Source organism: Thamnophis sirtalis, unplaced genomic scaffold (assembly GCF_051295495.1).
Source record: "Thamnophis sirtalis isolate CommonGarterSnake01/CBP01778 unplaced genomic scaffold, rThaSir2_p1.2 scaffold_3, whole genome shotgun sequence".
NCBI classification, from domain to species: Eukaryota; Metazoa; Chordata; class Lepidosauria; order Squamata; family Natricidae; genus Thamnophis; species Thamnophis sirtalis.
The window spans coordinates 46,034,395-46,054,914 of NW_028261383.1; the positions used below are offsets into that span (position 1 = coordinate 46,034,395).

Consider the following 20,520-nt stretch of genomic DNA (forward strand, 5'->3'; position numbering starts at 1 on the left):
GAAATGCTGCAATAGGTTGATTAAACACAGTTTTCTGCCAAAGAAAAGTCTACAGCTGATTCCGTGTTCTATCCAGATGTGGTATTCAGCAGGTACTGACCAGTTCTGGAGAAATTATGAGTAGTTCAGAGAACCGGTAAATACAACCTCTGACTGGCCCCATCCCCATCTATTCTCTGCCTCCTGAGCCCCAGCTGATCAGGAGGAAATGGGGATTTTGCAGTAACCTTCCCCTGGAGTGTGGTGGGAATGGAGATTTTACAGTATCCTTCCTCTGCCACGCCCACCGAACCATGTCAAACCCCACCAAGCCACGCCCACAGAACTAGTAATGAACAATTTTGAATCCCACCACTGGTTATATCCATACCATTTCTAGAGACGGATAGAGCGGTAGGTGTATGGGAATTGAAGATAAGTGACAGGCAGCATCTTTCATTATATCTAAGGACTATAATTTTAGGCTATTAGCTAAAGTCCACTCAACCTAGAATGTTGAGTCTAAGTCTCCTTCAACCAAAAAAAAATGGCAAGTGGGCTGCTCTCTGTTGCACATCTTTCAGCATTTGTTACCCTGAAGCAAACCATCTCATTCCAGTTTCACATGAACTGAAATGTTATATAGGGTTCCCTGCTTGAGCAGGGAGTTGGACTGGAAGACCTCCAAGGTCCCTTCCAATTCTGATATTCTATGTTCTAGAAAATTAGCTCCAGCATCAACCATCAGAGAACAGATCAAATGATACCCAACAAAGTTTGGATCCCACCACCTACCTTCAAGTCGGACCACTAGAGGCACTTTCAGTTCAAGCTCTCGGCAAGCTTTGGTGATACCGTTGGCAATAATGGCACAGTTAACAATTCCACCAAATATATTTACTAAAATTGCTTCAACCTGTGGAAGAAAAAAAAAAACTTACATTCAATTTTTCAGAAATGCATCTATGCTGTAAACATGTGCTTTTAAATAATAATAATAATAATATAGGCTCTTGTCAGGAATGATTCCAAGCACACACAGAAGAAACAGAGAGTAATCAATTGAAACATACAGAAAGCCAACGTGGTGTCATAATCCAAATGTTGAACTAGGAGTTGGAAGACCCAAGTTCAACCCCATTTGCCATGTCAGAAACTCCCGAGGTGACTTGGGATCATGTACTTCCTGAATCCACTGCTTTTGTGTTTATTTGTTCATTTATTTATAATCCGCCTCCTTTATTATTTTTATAAATAACTCAAGGCAGTGAACATATCTAACACTCCTTCTTCCTCCTATTTTCCTCACAACAACCCTGTGTGTTGTGTTGGGCTAAGAGAGGGGGACTGACTCAGTGGTGGGATTCAATTTTTTTCATTTCTTCTAGTTCTATGGTTGGTTTGGTGGGCATGGCATGGCAGCAGAAGGCTATTTCAAAATCCCCATTTCCACCCCACTCCAGGGCAAGGATACTGTAAAATCCCCATTCCCTCCCCACCCCACTAAACTGCTTTCCAGCTCCGTTCCCCTATGCAGGGCAACAGAAGAAGACCCAGCCGTCATCTGAGACTCTGATCAGCTGGGACTCTTGGAGGCAGTGAACAGATGGGGGTAGGGCCAGCAGAGGTAGTATTTGCCAGTTCTCTGAACCACTCAAAATTTCCGCTACCGGTTTGCCAGAACCGGTCAGAACTGGCTGAATACCACCTCTGGACTGGCTCAAAGTCACCCAGCCATTGTTTATGCCTAAGGCAGGACTGAAACTCATGGTTTCCCAGGTTTTAGCCTGGTGCTTCCACCACTAGATCAAACTGGATCTTTTAAACTCCCAGAAAAAAGATGATATATAAATGAAACTAAAAATAATACAATAAATAATGACAACTACTATGATTCAATATATCATAGGCTTGAACAGGTAATTAACATTTTTCAATTTTATGACCCAAACTGAATTTTCCAAATCAAACTAGCTGAGAAAGCAGGACAACTAATTTTATGAAGTCCGAAATAGCTTGGCTTACTTTCTGTGCCCATGTGATGATTAAAGTACATGTTACATTAATCTGACCATCTGCACAAGAATAATTACAGAAGATCCTGATGTCAATTAAATCTGGAGAATAATTAAAGGACTGTAAGATATAAAAAAATAGTGATGACCTTGAGACCAATAGAGATGATCCTGGATATGATGCAATGTTCTTGCATCATACAATTAATTTATCTTTACTCTCTTCCAGGATACTATCGTTGTTGATTACTTCCAAGCCTAGCTAACATTTCTGGTATTACCTAATGGTCCTTTCCTCCAGATCTAGGGTATTTATTTATTTAGTCTGTTTTGAGACTGCCTGATTTCCAACAGATTCTGGACAGATTACAATTCAATACTAATCAGGCTCCATAGTATTTAATGTTTCCACTTGCTGAAGCACATCAAATGTACTCTTTTGTTGAGTTGAATTAATGTTGTTATTATTTTATATTATTATTATACTTTTATTCATTAAACATGAAACTCAGTCAACTGAACATTTACAAATGTATCACAAATATTATTGACAGGCACTGATGCTTGATATGGGTTGCAGCTAGCATTGAAGGGATCAACCAAGTATCTTCTTAAAATGTATGATGGTCTGAGTTATTATGTTATCATCATTAATTATTATCATTATCATTATTGTTGTTATTACTATTATCATTGTTAAAATTTAATAGACTGATAAAAACTTAAAAGCTGTTAAGGTAACATCTGAGTACATAGACAATTTTGAGTAGGGTTAGGGTTAGGGTTAACCCTAACCCTAACCCCAACCCCAACCCCAACCCCAACCCCAACCCCAACCCCAACCCCAACCCCAACCCTAACCCTCACACAGATGAATAAACCTAGATGTTCAGACTGGGTTTGGCATTTTTGTCTAACCTATTGAGTCCCTACCAAGGACCTGGGAAAGACAAATCTGGATGTTTGACACTATTACAGATATCGTTGTGGGATGGAAGCTGTTCCAAGTAAAGCCACCTTCTGCAATTGACTGATGGCAAATTTGTCAACGCCAATGGTGTTCAAATGGTGCTCCAGTTGTTTTGGGATTGCACCCAAGGCGCCTATTACTATTGGTCCTATCCTTGCTTGCCTTTGCCACAGTCATTTTATTTTTATTTATAGGTTTTTGTATGTTATTATCTTGTCCAGTTCCTTCTCTTGTATTCTGCTGTCTTCAGGCACTGCCACATCCACTATCCAGACTTTTTTGTCTTTCTAATCAACAACTGTTAAGTCCGGGGTGTTATATGGCAGGTGCCTGTCTGTCTGGATTTTGAAGTCTCGGAGCAATTTAACTTCTTCATTTTCTATGACTTTTTCTATTTTAGGGTCCCACCAGTTCTTGCTTACAGGCAAATGATATTTCTTGCACATCTTCCAATGCATCATTGTTGCTACTTTGTCATGCCATTGCTTGTAGTCAGTTTGTGCCTCCCCCTCCCCCTCCCATGGTGCCGCAGTGGTTGAAATGCTGAATCAGGCTAATTCTGCTGACTGCCAGGGGTTCAATTCTGACTGGCTCAAGGTTGACTCATCCTTCCAAGGTAAGAAAAACGAGGATCCAGATTGTTGAGGGCAATATGCTGATTCTGTAAACCACTTATAGAAAGCTGTAAAAGAACTATGAAGCGGCGCATAAGTCTAAGTGCTATTGCTACCATATAATTTTGAAGTGAATTTCACTATCTTCAAAACCTGAAAATCGAGGCCCTAGGGAACCGAGTGGGGAGACGTTATTGGAAAGTGAGTACATTAACTGGAAATTATTCTCTGATTTGGACTTTTTAAGAACACGGGAAGACTCTCAGAGGCTTTTTAAAGCTCGCATCTTTTTTAAATCAAAGAAATGTTTCACTTTAGTTTTTAAAGGGGGCACCAAGCCATGACTCAGTTTATCCAGGGAGAGCTCTTTGGTTTTAGTAAGTCCTTGAAATAAAGATCCGAATCTCTGAATTCTGAGTTCAAACGATTGAGATGCTTTGAAAAAAAATGTCAGTTCTCCATTATAATGATGATAGGGATGAACCCACTTTGTGGTGGAGGAGATGCATAAAATGCATTTAAAGTGCTTTAAACTACGTCTTCTATAGAAGCTTTGAGAATTGTGATTAGTAACATAATCCCAACCCTCTGATTTAAACATTGCTGTGGGAAAAGGGGGGGGGGGGTCTAAGAACCCTTTGATACAATCTATTTTGGTATGACATATTTTTCTGATTATAGAATATTAACATATAGGTTGCTCTTTTCTACTGGAGAGATTTACACTTTCAACAGTATGACGTTCTATACCAGGGAAAATGTAATATATCCCCCCAAATTCCACATTTGTTGCTTATTTAATGATTATGTAGAATGAAATTTAGAACAGCCACCAACACTGGATTGTACACCATTAGTGAACAGCAACAATTTCTCCTGGGGTAGTTAATGAACAAACAAACAAAAATGGGTTATTTCCCTTTCTCAGGTTGATTATTGAGGCTCCGCACTCTATAATTCCAACCTGGGAGAACTCATTTAGCCAAAATGTTCTTAGAAATGGGAAACAAGGTAAGGCTTCCAATCTGCCTTTCCCCAGATGGGAAACGTTTGCTTTTCCTTGCTTGTTTTTCATACATTTCTAAGCCTGCATTAGTTCCGAACACTCTGTCTGAGGTGCAGGACTGCATATAAAGAGAATGGCTACTTCCTGGCCTGTTGGGTTTGCCAATAACCTTTGATGGGTCTCATTTACATTTTGATTCAGTTATTTTCGGGGGATATTTGGTCTTGTCCAGATATAGCTTTGTTATGCTTTCAATATGCATGCATGTATGTATGTATGTGTGTATGTATGTGTGTAGGTATATGTGTATGTATGTATGTGTATATGTATATAAATATGTTTGTGTGTGTTTATCAGAGGTGGTGATATGAGCCGAGGTGGCGCAGTGGTTAAATGCAGCACTGCAGGCTACTTCAGCTGACTGCAGTTCTGCAGTTCGGCTGTTCTAATCCCACCGGCTCAAGGTTGACTCAGCCTTCCATCCTTCCGAGGTGGGTAAAATGAGGACCCGGATTGTTGTTGGGGGCGATATGCTGACTCTGTAAACCGCTTAGAGAGGGCTGAAAGCCCTATGAAGCGGTATATAAGTCTAACTGCTATATAACTGCTATATTCAGCAGGTTCTGACCAGTTCTGGAGAACTGGTAGCGGAGAATAATTCGAAGAACCGGTAAATACCACCTCTGCCTCCTGAGTCCCAGCTGATCGGGGGCAAATGAGGATTTTGCAGTAACCTTCCCCTGGAGTCAGGTGGGAATGAAGATTTTACAGTATCCTTCCCCTGCCACGCCCACCAATTCATTCCCCCCAATCCATGACACGTCCACCAAGCCACGCTCACAGAACTGGTAGTAAATCCCACCACTGATATGTGTGTGTGTGTGTGCGTGCGCGCGCACGCGCACCTACACACACAGATGTATATCCAGAGGTGGGTTCCTACCGGTTCGGACCAGTATGGCCATGTAGGTAGTAATTCAGCCGTACATGCGCCCAAACCAGTTCTATCAGCGTTTTTGCTTCTGCACATGCATGTGTAGTGCGCATCAAAGTGCCCCCCCCCCCCAATCACGTCCCTGAGCGAACTGGCAGAAAAAGTAGCCAGAAGAAATATAATACAACGGCACTGAAAAAAGTGACTTTTCACATTTACAACCTTTGCAGCATCCGTAAGGTCTCATGATCAAAATTCAGACACTTGGCAACTGACTTATATACATGACGGTTGCAGCATCCTGGGCTCATCTTTTATGATCTTCTGACAATCAAAGTCAATGGAGAAGCCAGGTTCTCTTAACAACCGTGTTACTATGCTATCCACTGAAGTTTTTACACAGTAGCAAGAAAAGTCGTAAAATGGGGCAAAACTCATTTACGAAATGTTTCACTTAGAAATTTTTGGGTCAATTGTGGTTGTAAGTTGATGACTACTTATAGTTAAACTAGTAAGCTATGGTACAGAGCCCTTTAGCGGGAGAGGAAAGAAGCAGATAAACGCTGTATAAGCCTAGACAAATGGGGAACAATAGAAAAACATCTTGGACAGACACCTGCTGAATTCATATGAAGATAAAGGCCCTTCATGGGTGCTACGTTTGCAGCCTATTTCCTAGCTACTTGTTCCTTTACATAAAACTGTAGTTTAACTGGATCACTATAACGTTTGTAGGTTCTTCTTTTGTCTCTTATGAACTACCATATCTTTTTCAGTTGTTGCTACTCTGGGGAATGATCAGAGAAGCTATGTGTTCTGAAAGAGTGTATGCTAAGCTGTGATGGATATGGACAAACCATATATTGAATGGTTGCTGATTGGAAGATCTGCAGCAGTATCCTGCTCTTCGCTTGGTGCTGGTTTCACTATAATATATATAATAATACATATCCAAAGGTTTCTATTAAAGAGAGAAGAATGAATAAAACTAAATTATGATCAGGTCATGTTTTGAATGACAGGATAAAGGCCAACAGGAAACATGGAGGTTCTGTCTTTGAGGGCAGTAGGAAAATGTCCACAGGAAATTGGTAGCAGGTAATCTAATTCTTAGAAAACAATTATTTTTTGCCTAATCGATGTAGCAGTGACTCTGCCAGAAACCTAAATGGGATGCCATACATCAGCTTTTCATAAAGGGACAATATGTTTTACAAGAAAGAATATTGAAGTTGCAGCATTTGTTAAAATTGTTTTCAGTTAGGGACATGCAGTCTATTTGGAACCAAGGGTCATAATTGGCCACTGACTGACATACCAAAAGAAGATGAATTCTGAAAAGGAAGGGAGTCAGTTGGTCGGTCAGTCAGTCAGTCAGTCAGTCAGTCAGTCAGTCAGACAGACAGACAGACATTAATTTTTAAATACAGTTCACATGATTTAATTAAATAAGTCAACATGTGTGTTTGGTACGTATTTAATAATTTCCCCCTTCTGTTGCTTAAAATTACAATTCAGTAATTTTGTAGGAATGCTCTGGAGAAACGTACACCTGTTTTAAGCCTTGTGAAGTGGAACCAGCATTCAGATGAGTAAATATGTCATCTAAGATAGGAGCAAGGGATGCGGTGGCTCAATGGCTAAGGCGCTGAACTTGTTGGTCAGAAAAGTCGGCAGTTCGGCGGTTTGAATCCCTAACACCGCGTAACGGAGTGAGCTCCCATTATTTGTCCCAGGTTCTGCCAACCTAGCAGTTCAAAAGCATGTAAAAAATGCAAGTAGAAAAATAGGAACGATCTTTGGTGGGAAGGCAACAGCATTCCGTATGCCTTTTGTGTTTAGTCATGCCGGCCACATGACCATGGAGACGTCTTCGGACAGCACTGGCTCTTTGGCTTTGAAACGGAGATGAGTACCTCCCCCTACAGTCAGGAAGGACTAACACATATGTGCCAGGGGAATCTTTATCTTTTGCCTAAGATAGGAAATCCTAGTAGCGATTCCAATTAGAAACGGCAACTATGCTGAAGACAGTAAAAAGAGCTTCCCAATGGAGCTTCTCCTGCACGATCTGGTCGAGAAGGAATATACTACTGGTAGTCCTCGACTTACGATCACAATTGGGGCCAGAATGGAGATTTTGCAGTATCCTTCCCCTGCCACGCCCACCAAGCCATGCGATGCCTACAGAACCGGCAATAAAAAAAAAATTAATCCCACCACTGGTGCTGAAGTAGTCAGAACTCCAGTGTTGGGAAGGATAGAGCCATGGACGTCTGAGAGACTTCAGTAGCCTGTTCCTCATATAACCAGCTATGAATCTCTGTAGTGAAGACGGACTCTAGAATAGTAACACTATCTGAGCCTCTTAGCTTTATGACATTTCAGGCAATGATAACCCACAGTAAGCACTAATCCGTCTTACACAGATGGTTGTGTCCTAGATCTCTTTAATGTAATGATGTAAGCACAATCTAAGCTAAGATCTTATCTTATTAAATGATATTCATGTAAGGCTAACAGAATCCCCATCATTTGCGATTTGCTAATTATTTGCGATTTGGATGTGGGTTCTGTTAAGACTTATATTACATTTTCTGAAGTTCACTGGCACTGCTGATCTCTTTTGAGTGGTGTGGTGGCCTAGAGGTGGAACTCTTGCCTCATAATCTGGAGGCTGTGAGTTCAATCCTAGGTAGAGGGAGAGATTTCTCTCTCTAGGCATAGTGAGAATATATCTGCTGAACAAAAATTCTGCATTGGAGACAGGAAGGGCATCTGGCCATTAAACACTCTGCTAGCTCCATTCAGTTGCCCAGACTCCACCCCGCAAGGGATTATGGGGCCATTAAAAGAGGATGATGACTGGCACTGTCCAATGAAAGGGAGGATTTATTGGAATCACCTGCTCCAGGTCTTTTTAGGCATACTATTGGTTTCCAATGGACATTTGGAGATCTTTCCAGGGATTTGGTAGAAAACTCTACTACACCTGGCTGATATCTGGATGACGGGTGAACTGGATGAGATTCTTCCTGCCACTGCCTTCCTTCTTTGCACCTGATTCCCTGTCTTTCCTTCCCTTTATGGCAGGGGTCTCCAAACGTGGCAACTTTAAGACTTCAAGTTTCAGAGTTCTGAGAATTCCTGATTTATGGGGAATGTTCTCAAGAAGGTGGTAGGAGGGCATCAATCAGTTTTTTAATTTTTTTTTTAAAATAATGGTTTATTTCATTGTTATAAGCCTCTCAAACGTAAGAAGTTAGATAGTAGAGAATCATTTTTTTCCTGTGTAGCCTAAGCAAGTAGAAAGAGTAAGGTTATTGTTCTTTCTATCATCATAATCTGAGCTACTGTACATTTATCATGAGGATTCTTATGCACATATTCCACACTCAAAGCAGTTTGAATATATTTGTCCCTACTGAATAAATAGGGGTGAGAAATTCCTTTATAATGAACAAGACGAGGAAGCAATAGAGAATTCATCACAACAGATTAATTGTCAAGTCCTACTGGGAAAAGAGCTATCCATCAGCTCCAAGGAATCAGATTCACTTCATCTGACTTCCAGTTAAATTATGTTATGCATATCCTCCTCTTATTTGACCCCAGGCCTTTCAATAGGCAACTGTAAAAAAAGTATTGCTTATTTACAAACGCATACAGACAATCTCTCTTACGCACAATGTTTTTGGCTACCCACAAAGATTTCTTTGTACAGTGAGTCTTCAAATCCACTGTCCAACAATGACACCATATTGGTGAAGTCTCATGTGTGTATTCAGTCCCAAATTCTTATTATGTCCCTGAATAATTGCTATGCCCGTTGATAAGAGCTATTAGAAAACAAACTAAAGATGCAATTTAAATGTCAGTGTTCACTTTTCAGTGTTTCAAGTGTCTTTTTTCCTCTTTGAATCACTCAGTAGAACTCTCCATGACATCACAATGCTCTTTATTTCTACACTCACTCCACTGTAACAGTTGGAGCTGGTAGACATGCTAGAGGTAGTGAAGGAAAACAATATAAAACAAGCCAGGAAGTCAGATGTAAGGGGGGGGGGGAACAGAATAAGATGAAGTGTATAAATACATAGCTACTTCTGGATCCTCTAAAGCCATTTATATACTGTACAACAGAGGCAGATTCAGTTATATCTGAATTGTAGCACGCACAAAGGAATTGTTTGGTGCAAAGGAAAACTCCCTTGTCTCAAATACACCACACAACAATAGGTGAACATTAAGAGTTACACAATCTCTAAATAAAAATTCCACATTCTTAAAACAGATTATTCCCATTTAAGGATCTGCTTTTCAATTTTCAAAATTAATCCTAACCTTAATGAACCATATGTTTGTGTACACACACACACACACACACACACACACACACACACACACACACAGAATGGATCACATAAATTAGTTAGGATTCATTTTGAAAACTGAAAAGCAACTAAGTTTGTGTTAAATTAGATTCAGGAATTGATATTTGTATTCCTGGCCTTAATAACAATAACAACATAAATAAAATCAGTTAAATTAGAGAGTAGCCTGATTGAGTTCAATCAATATGAAAGTGAGTCAGGTGGAGAATTTAATCTTGGGCTTCAGTGAAATCTTATAAATAAGCCAAGAGACCAGTGCAAACAGTAAAGAGATTCAGCTATAAACTGAAAGCATTGTTTATTGTTCCTTTGCTGCCTTAAATGGATTTTGCTTTTCTTTAAAACAACTTTAACATTCCAAGTGATGAATTCCAATGAAGGGATTTATTCCAGCATTTTTTTTAATGCAAAGGAAGACAAAAAAAAAAAAAAAAGCTGAAAAGAGTTCAGCAGGGGGGAAAAGAGAAAAACCACCCACTGCATACTGCAAAGGAGCCTTTATTAACATATCAGGCGCACTGCATATAAAATGTGCCTTGAGAACAGAGTTCCTGCCTGCAGACAGGAGAGAAAATGCCTCCGAAGGTGTATAACATTTCCACCTAACGTCATAGCTTGCAAACCAATGTTCCTTGCACCCTTTCAATAAAAAATAGACACGCTTAGTATATTTTCTAGGGTATACTTGTATATTCCTTGCCTTGTACTTTTTTGAAACTGACCATGAGACTCTGCATGACCATAAAATACATTTTGTTAAACAGTACATTATAATACACAATATATTGCCTATCTATACACCAATACTAAGGCATGAAATAAATATACGTTTATTTTCAGCTTGACAAACCCATTGAAGTACTTTGACATCCAAAAGAAAATAAACCTCACAGAACAAAAATCTTTCCCTGCACAGAACATGCGTTTATAGATCTGTATATTGGCTACATAGTTGTTGCCTACAGCTGCAATCTTTCTCACCCAGAATGCTATGCTGACAAAGGGAACACCGTACACGGTGGCTAAAAGTACTTGCTTATATTTGGGAAGATGCAGGGTGTGAACTCTGAAAAACACTTCTCAAACGTGGAGTCCTCCTAAGAAAAGATCACACATCACAATGGTACATATCCCTTCACAGCCTGAACATCAAATCCATTCTTAGCGGGCAAAGAACAGAATCAATAGTAGAGAGAAAAGCAGGGAGACAGACAAACCGACACAGAGAAGGAATGTTTTGAAACAACAATCCCAGCTGTTTGTGGACTATAATACCAAGCATAAAACAAAACCAGATTCTTTCATAAAGCAACATCATTTAGATGAAGCTGCAATTTCATAAGCAAACGTTGTTTTTCCCCCACAAGCAATTTTTAATTTAAAGCTAGCCAACTCCTGATCCGAAGGTCATTGTTTCAGAAATAATTTCTTACCTAGACTGATTAACAGATGAATGACCAAGAGTGGGCAAAAAAGCAGTGGGAGCAGAGGTGGTATTCTTCCAGTTTGGGTGAACTGGTAGTGGTGGTGGCGGGAGGCTCTGCCCACCTGCCCAGATGTCATCGAAGATGCTCTGCGCAGAAGCGCCATGCGAGCAAAGCAAGCGCATGCATGCTCCCAGTTTTGAACCGGTAGCAAAGGTAAGAGGGGAGGATAAATTTCTTGCCAGTTTTCCCATTGGCTTCACTTCTGGTAAACTGCAGAGAGTTTTAGAGAAATTATATCATATTACTGCAGCTAACCACATATGACTGTGGTGGTGCAACAGTATTATAGGATGGCATGGCAATGCTAAAGCAGCCACAACTTTATCAATACAACTGGTCTGAAAACCATTGAAATGTTAATTCCCACAGGAATAATAGGTCTTAGATTTTGGATGCATGGTTTAAGTACCTTGATTAAAAAAAAACTGTTGTCCTATGATGTACCGTTTTCCCCAGTGGAAGGTTACAAACAGACAAACAGAAGAGTTTTAATAGCCTAAAGATAAAGGTATCTCTAAAACCGCAGTGGGTTTTCTCAACAGAAAGCGGAGAGATAATTTAGAAAACAAATCTCCTAACTCAGATATTTCTCACTCTCTTATTCCCCCTACTCCCAAAACCCTGGTGAGTAAAAATGAAGGGGCTAATTAGCAAGAGTCTTTAGATCCCAAGAATCAAAGCTGCTGCTAATGTTCTCTTTATGAGCGACTTCTCTTGAAGACAAATAAAAGGTTATCTAATCTTGCGGTAAGGAAAGCTAATCTTCCAAATTTAGTTCTTCAACTGCTGCTGGAGTCAGATGTCTCTATCAGAAAACACCGGTATCAAAGGAGTATATGTTATAAACAACATTCCAAAATTACAGTATCACTATCTGACCTTACTAATCTGAAAGCTCTTTATCCTGCCCCATTTATTTTAGCTGAAATAAGCTGCTCACAACTGTCAGGAAAGCCTTGCCTGCAATGAATTAAAAGATACATATTGGAGAAATCTTGCCTCAAGCCTTCTGTGAGTGGAATCCGACAAAATCTTTTCTATACCCCCAGGTATCTCAATGAATTGCTGAATACTCTCCCCTCTGCCCAGGAAAACAAACTTTGCTTAACTCTTTCACCAGCTAGAAAGGTGATACTCAACATTCTGTTTTTAAAAATATGTTGCTACCAAGGTGATTCCCAAGACAGGGTTTGCAAGAGGACTTGGGAAGAAGATCTTACTTCTCAGGGACCAAGGATGCTACTCTCATGTTTTCATCAGCCTTAGTAGGATCATTGGTTTGGAAATATGAGGCTTTTGGGATCATTTTGGATGAAGAGAAACTGAAGTTAAGATTAACGCTAGTATAAGACTACCACTAGAGGGTAGTATGAATTTGGAGTGGAAAGACACATATTGGCACAGGAGATAGCACTGGCCTTAGGAAGTAGAAAAAAAAATGCTGTGTTTTGGTTTTCAGATACATTTGCTAACTTTTGGAGAAATAAACTAAGTAGTCAATATGCAAGATGAATTTGCATAGGCATCTCTTCCAGTGTCCCTGATCATTGTAGGTTAATGTATTCATATGAACTGGTCTGACTCTCTTGATTTCCAATGGTCTCCTTCCAAAATGAGTGTGTGGCTTAAGACATTGGGGTTCAGTATTACACTTATCTTACTGGCTTCCACCCAGTAAATAGTGATTGCAGCAAATGGAAGCACCGGCACAGGACTGGAAGCTAAACAAGGTTGAGTCTGATCCAGTGGTGGGTTCCTACTGGTTTAGCGGCCTGGGTCGCTGGAACTGGCAGCGACCCAGGCTTATCATGCCCCCGAACTGGTTCTCCTATGGCACCGCCATCTTGATTTTCGGTTCTGCGCATGCACAGAACAATTTTCATTGCACAAATTAATTTTTTTTTTCATTTTTTAATGCTTTGCCCATGTACAGACCTATTTATGAGCAAATGCGCACGAGCATGGAGCAAGCTTTTTGCGCTCACCAAACCGGTGGAGCAACCCACCACTGGTCTGATCAGTATGTAAATAGGGGACCTCCACCGAATAGAAGGGCTGTAGACCTGATTGGAAAGTTGAGAGAAAGATTCTGAATGAAAACAATGGTTAGCTGCTACTGCATTATTATCAAGAAATCTATATGGATGTATCCAATTTATTTCTAGGAATTATGCTTGAATCAAGGGAGACTTAATATTCACTGGATCTTATAAATGTTTGAAGGGACTCCTTGTTTTGAGAACTTGATATACTCCTCTGAAACTCAAATACTTTGGCCACCTAATGAGAAGGAAGGACTCACTGGAGAAGAGCCTAATGCTGGGAAAGATTGAGGGCAAAAGAAGAATGGGACAACAGAGAATGAGGTGGCTGGATGGAGTCACTGAAGCAGTCAGCGTGAACTTAAATGGACTCCAGAGGATGGTAGAGAACAGGAAGGCCTGGAGGAACATTGTCCATGGGGTCACAATGGGTGGGACACAACTTCGCAACTAACAACAACATACTCCTTTGAAATTGCTTTGTGAAACAGACTGGCCATGGTGTTCTTTGTCTTCTCTTCTGAGGCCTTCTCCAAAGCAGGTAGTCCTCGACTTACAACAGTTTGTTTAGTGACTGTTCAAAGTTACAAGGGCACTGAAAAAAGTGACTTATAACCATTTTTCACCCAGGACTCTTGCAGCATCCCCATGGTCATGTGATCAAAATTTGGATGCTTGGCAGCTGATTCATAATTATGTGTCCCGGGGTCATGTGATTGATCCCATTTTGCAACCTTCCAACAAGCAAAGTCCATGGGGAAACCAGATTCATTTAACAACCATGTCACTGACTTGACAATTGCAACGATTCACTTAACAACTATGGCAAGAAAGGTCATAAAAAGGGGCCTAACAAATGTCTTACTTAACGTAAATTGTGGGCTCAATTGTGGTCGTAAGTCGAGGATTTCCTGTACTCAGCCCTGAAAAGGATTTTCCTGTATGATCAATATAGGGTAAAATGTGATGAGGTTGCACTGAAGTTAATCCTAGACAAATCGCAGAGACTTAATTGCCAATTGTTAGTCTCTATGGAAAGACTTCTTGCCAGGTGAAGTCCTTGCGTGGGATATCATCAATATGTGAATGGCCTCAATTTTAGCTCTTCTTAGTGTTGGAAGCTGAATCATGAACACACCATTTGCAGCACCACCATAAAACTCTGGAAGAGGTCATCCATTCTTTTCCAGAAGGTACCACCAATAGTTTATGATTTGTTACAAACTATACATGACAAAGTTTTCAGAGGTGGTATTTAGCAGAGAACAGTTCTGGAGAACCGGTAATGGAAATTTTGAGTACCGTATTTTTGGGACTATAAGACGCATCGGAGTATAAGTCGCACCATGATTTTGAAGACATAATTTTTTTAAAAAAGTTTTTGCACTCCTCGTTTTTTTGCAAAAAAAAAAAAAAAGGACTTGCAGAGCTTTGGGAGGCTTGTAGAGTGCTCCTAGAGACTGGGGGGGGGACAAAAAGAAGCAAAAAATGGTCCATTTTTTGCAAAAAAAGGGGGGGCATGCAGAGCTTTGGAAAGCTGGTAGAGTTCCTGGGGACTGGGTCCATTTTTTGCTCATTTTTGCCCTCCACAGCCCCCAGGAGCCCATTTTTGCAAAGGGGGTGGGGTTTTGGTAGGCTAAAAATGCTGTATTCAGTGTATAAGAAGCACCCAGATTGTCACCCTCTTTTTTGGGGGGAAAGTGTCTTATACTCCAAAAAATACGGTAGTTTGAAGAATCAGTAAATACCACCTTTGACTGGCCCTGCTCCCCTCTATTCTCTGCCTCCAGAGTCCCAGCTGATTGGGAGGAATTGGGGATTTTGCAGTCACTTTCCCCTGGAGTGGGGAGGGAAGGGAGATTTTACAGTATCCTTCCCCTACCACACCCACCACACCTACCAAGCCACGCCACACCCACCAAGCCATGCCCACAGAACTGGTAGTAAAAAAATTTGAATCCCACCACTGAACGTTTTATGTGATAAGGGGACATAGATACATTTTAGCTGTACTGCATTTAGTTGCTTTGCTTTATTTAAATTGATTTATACTTCTACCACTTTTCTTTTGGGATAGCACACCAGATCTATCCCTGATTCAGAATTTGTCAGAGATTCAACTGAAACTATTGCAAGGTGCGATTGCTATATCAATCACAAACTTCTTGAAATGTTTTTTAAATGCTCCTGTGACTATTTATTTATGCTACTGTAAGCATTTTTATGGAACAGCCCTTGGTGGCAAATCAAAACCAAAATGCAGCAGCCAAAATCTTTAGTGAGATTCTACTTAATGAGAAGATGTCTCATTAGATTCAAAAGTCAGCTGTGTTCCACTTCTGAGCCTCCTATAAGCATCACTCTTCACGTACCATGCTCAAAATGGTTTGGCTTCTCAAATGCTGCTATTTCCCAGATGGGAGTCTTCCTTAACTGAGCCACAGCATACATGTGAGAACATTCATCATTCCTAGCTATGCAACCCCTATGGTGGAATATCCTCTCCAACAAAGTTAGCATTTATACTATAATATGCACAGCAAGCAAAAATGTTTTCATTTTGAAGCTTTTCCCCATCTGTATAAAAGGGAGAGGGATAACGGGATGATAACGCATTTGACTAGCACTGATGATGTTACCTAGTTTGGCTAACGAAATGTCCGCAAGAAAACAACCAAGCTTAGAGAGTACCAAGGACCCTTCCCCTCAACCCTGAGCTACAAATATTATCCTTTATTGGTACATTTGTGTTTCCCTACAGCCACCCGATGCCTGAGTTTCATAATATTCCCTCTGCGTTCTTGAATGAGGTCCCTTCTGTTCCTCTAAAGCAGTTTTTTTTAAATCTCAACAACCTTAAGAGGTGTAGACTTCAACTCCCAGAATTCCCCCAGACAATATGCTGCCTGGGAAATTCTGGGAGCTGCCGCCCCCCACATCTTAAAATTCCTGAGGTTGTGAAACACTTCTCTAAGGCTATGCATTCCTGACTAACAAAAGGAGCCCAAAGACAACCTCAAAACAGAAGAAACGAAGAGGAAAAAACCTGAACAGGCAAAGTTTCACTCTCAAAATATACATTTCGGTTCCTAAGATTTATTCTATGGGCAGAAAAACAAGGCACAGCCTAGACTGACAACTATTAACACCACAATGCGAGTCATTGATTGAGATGGGCGGCCATAGAAATTGAACAAACAAATAAAATGTAGGACACTCAAATATCCATTTTATATCTACAAGAAGATTTTATTTCTTAATGTGGGAAGGGAAGGCGCACAAATCTGCTTTGTTATTAGAGCATGATGCCAATTGAGCAATGCCCATCTCTGAGTTGTAACTTGGCATCTCCCATTCCACTAATGATGTGGAAAATCTGTCATTTAGAAGTCGGAAATGCAAATTTGTTGCTTCCTTCAAAGCCCTGCTATGTTTCCAGTTAGGTCCCTCCCCAGTCCTCACCCAATCAGAAGAAAATAGTTTGGCAAGAACCTTGGGCTGCTCAGCTTGGTTTCTCAAGTATTTTCCTTTTTTTCTGTTTTGCTCTGGGTTCCCAAAGGTGTCTGGTGATAGAGAGAGAGACTTAGGAATTAAGAGCCTCTGCTCTGCTTGGCTATAGCACCAGGCAAAGCTTATAACGAAATGTCTTTTGGGTGGGTGAGCCAGGGTCTCCGCTCGGTATGGCATAATCAGGACTTGGCTGCATAGTTGGGATAATCAGTGCTGTGATTAAAATGCTCAATGTAACCCCAGCTGATTATAGACTGAAAAAAGGGACTAGAGCAGTGATGGCTAATGAAATGCACACCCCTAATGCAATCCGTGCACCCTGCGCATGCACACATGACTCCCACATCTGTCCCATGCATGTGCACAAACACCTGTGTGTGCCCCGTGCATGCACGGACACCTCCTGCGTGTGCCCCGTCCCCCACCATGTGCGGCACAGATTGAAAAACCAACTGGCTGGTGGGACGTGTGCATGCACAGAGGAGTTGAGGTGGGGCGGCGGCTGGCAGAGGGCTCTGCATGCTACCTGTTGCATGCGTGCCATAGGTTCGCCATCACAGTACTAGAGTTTCCTTTAGCTAAATTGCCAGCACCTCCCACTAGCATAAAATAAAAAGCTAAAAGGTTAGTCTCCAGGATCATGTTTGGCCATGAAACACTTGAAAACAGCACCTGTTTTCTGGGAAGGCATTTCTTATGCTGGCAGTGAAGCCCCTTTTGCTTCACTGGGCAAAGGAACTTTGGTACATACAGGCTTTCCACACTTAGTGACTGCAATTTGTTCTGGTGAGTGACATGGTTGCTAAGTGAACCATGTGATTGAGAGAGATGCTGCTATAATGTCCTGTGCCTGACCTGTTTTTCCTTCATTTTTGGGGCCTCCTTGCAGAGGGGAGAGATTGCTGAAACAGGTCATTTCTTCCTGAGCTGCTTTTCTTCACAATGCAGAGCTTCCCCAAAGGTGATCAAAGCCCAGTTAAGAAGCTCAGCTCTGAAACCTTGATTACTTGAGTTAGAATCCTCTGGACAACTGGTAGCTGACGCCTGAAACTGACCAGACCAGAATCAGTTTAACACTGAAGGCTTGTAGGGACTTGAAGGTCAGGAAATTATTTTCATTACTGTCCTAATTGCAAATGGTTGTTATTTGAAGCAGTTGCTAAACGAGGGCTACCTGTAGCCGAGGTGGCACAGTGGTTAAATGCAGCACTGCAGGCTATTTCAGCTGACTGCAGTTCTGCAGTTCGGCTGTTCAAATCTCACCGGCTCAGGGTTGACTCAGCCTTCCATCCTTCCGAGGTGGGTGAAATGAGGACCCGGATTGTTGTTGGGGGCAATATGCTGACTCTGTAAACCGCTTAGAGAGGGCTGAAAGCCCTATGAAGCGGTATATAAGTCTAACTGCTATTGCTATTGCTGTATAAGGAATTGGAATGGCTAACAATGATAAGAGTTGAATCCCCCCCCCCCCCCCCCCAGGGCAGGGTGATTACTTCATGCCACTCCTGGCAAAAGTGTCAATAGATTTAAAGCTTCCCTTTTCAAATCACAAAAACCCATCTCCATGTGCTTGCTTTTGAGATTTGTGCTAAATGAACAAAGGATTTGGGGGTTTATTTATTATTTATATAACTTAAAAACAAAATCCATATTCTCCAATGATTAATCCAACATGTACCCAAAGTTCCCGCGCTGTATAATGAAACAAGAATTATGCAGCAATCCGAGAAATGCAAGTGGTATGGAGGATAAAGCAAATGTAGGATTAATAATTTAAGTGATGTGACACAACAGACGGCACATTTAGCCAGCATTTTACCAGTGGCTCTGGCAGAAAATGTGTTGCTGTACAGCTTCTTCATCATGTTTTACATGGTTGCAAAGCTACAGGATGGGGGAGCAATGCAAATGTTCTGAAAGGCGAAGAGGAACAAGAAACGCAAAAAGGAATTCTTTTGGCAAGATGATGTCTGGATTGCAAGACCTTTTGCATTACAAGTAAGATTTTCTATTATTCGAATCTTATAGATCCAGTTTAGTAAGCATTATATCCAGTGGTAGTGTGGAACATACATTTTTAAAAAAGAACTACAAATAGTGCAAACTTCACAGAAAACTGATATAGCAGTAAAAAAAAAAAGTAGTAGTTTCCAAACTGTAGGAGGTCCATGGATGGTTGGATGAAGCTGGTTGATGTTTACTTGCTCTCTATAGCCGTGATGGGGAACCTATGGCACGCAGCACCCTCTCTGGGGGCCCCAGTTCAGCTCCATTGTGCATGCAAGTGTGCCTCCTGCCAGCCAGCTGGTTGTTGGGTCTCTGCTGCGCATGCCCAGAGTGCGTGCAGGGGAGTGCACATGCGCAGGTGTGTGGTGCATGTGGGGAGAACATGTGCATGCACAGGGGTTGGGTGGCACATGCATGTGCAGGGATTTTCTATTATTCGAATCTTATAGATCCAGTTTAGTAAGCATTATATTCAGTGGTAGTGTGGAACATACATTTTTAAAAAAGAACTACAAATAGTGCAAGGGAGCATGCAGGGGGCACATGCACATTGCTTTTTGGGGGTTTGGCTGCGCGTACTTTCGCCACTCAGTCCGGTGCCGGTTAGCCATCATTCCTCTATAGTGTCCACTTGTACTGTCACTGTATTTTTCACATGAGCTCCATCAATTTCTCCTTTGGCATTTTACCAAGCCTTTCCAAACCTGTCACTTTCCATTTTTTTCCTTCCTTCCTTCCTTCCTTCCTTCCTTCCTTCCTTCCTTCCTTCCTTCCTTCCTTCCTTCCTTCCTTCCTTCCTCCCTCCCTCCCTCCCTCCCTCCCTCCCTCCTTCCCTCCCCCTTCATTCCTTCTGAGAGACATCCCTGGTTTTTAAATTAATTGTTAGTAGGGGAGGTTACAATATTGATAGACGTACTCAGCTACTCTAATCAAAACAATGTACCTTAGAATCCTGAACTCCTCATCCTCCCCTTTTGAAGAAGGAAGTAAATGACCTATTTCTCCCAAAAGAGGGAAACACAGATGAAATCCCCTCATTTCTTCCTGCAAACTGCAGCTAATGTCAGGTGGTGAACACTAGGAATTTTGGACCTGAAGTCCATAGTTGCACCAAGCACTTAATGTTGCAGCAATTTTCATTTTTCCTTTAGTTACAAAGACAACAGGAAGGGAATAGAAATGTGAGTATGTATGCTGGGGTATGTAACATACATGGCTGCAAATGAATCGGTTTGTGTCTGTTTATAAACTCCAAATAAATATTATTCCATGTAAAATTAAATAGATATAGGTGAAGTTTAATACCACTTTATAATGCCTTGGTAAGGCCACACTTGGAATACTGCATCCAGTTTTGGTTGCCACGATGTAGAAAAGATGTGGAGACTCTAGAATGAGTGCAGAGTAGAGCAACAAAGATGATTAGGGGACTGGAGTCCAAAACATATGAAGAACCATTACAGGAAGTGGTGGTATGTCTAGTCTAATGAAAAGAAGGACTAGGGGAGACATGATAGCAGTGTTCCAATGTCTAAAGAGAAACCACAAAGAAGAGGGAGTCA

At 41.2% G+C, this 20,520-nt stretch overlaps 1 protein-coding gene across 1 annotated transcript in view; it reads right to left on the reverse strand.

Moving 5' to 3' along the window:
• The window catches only part of SUCLG2 (succinate-CoA ligase GDP-forming subunit beta), a 234,057-nt gene that overhangs the window by 14,332 nt on the left and 199,205 nt on the right, over positions 1–20,520 (reverse strand). Inside the window, exon 10 of the mRNA XM_087708854.1 lies at positions 775–895. Within this exon, the coding sequence (XP_087564980.1) occupies positions 775–895 (121 nt within the window). The remainder of the gene's footprint in view (positions 1–774; positions 896–20,520) is intronic.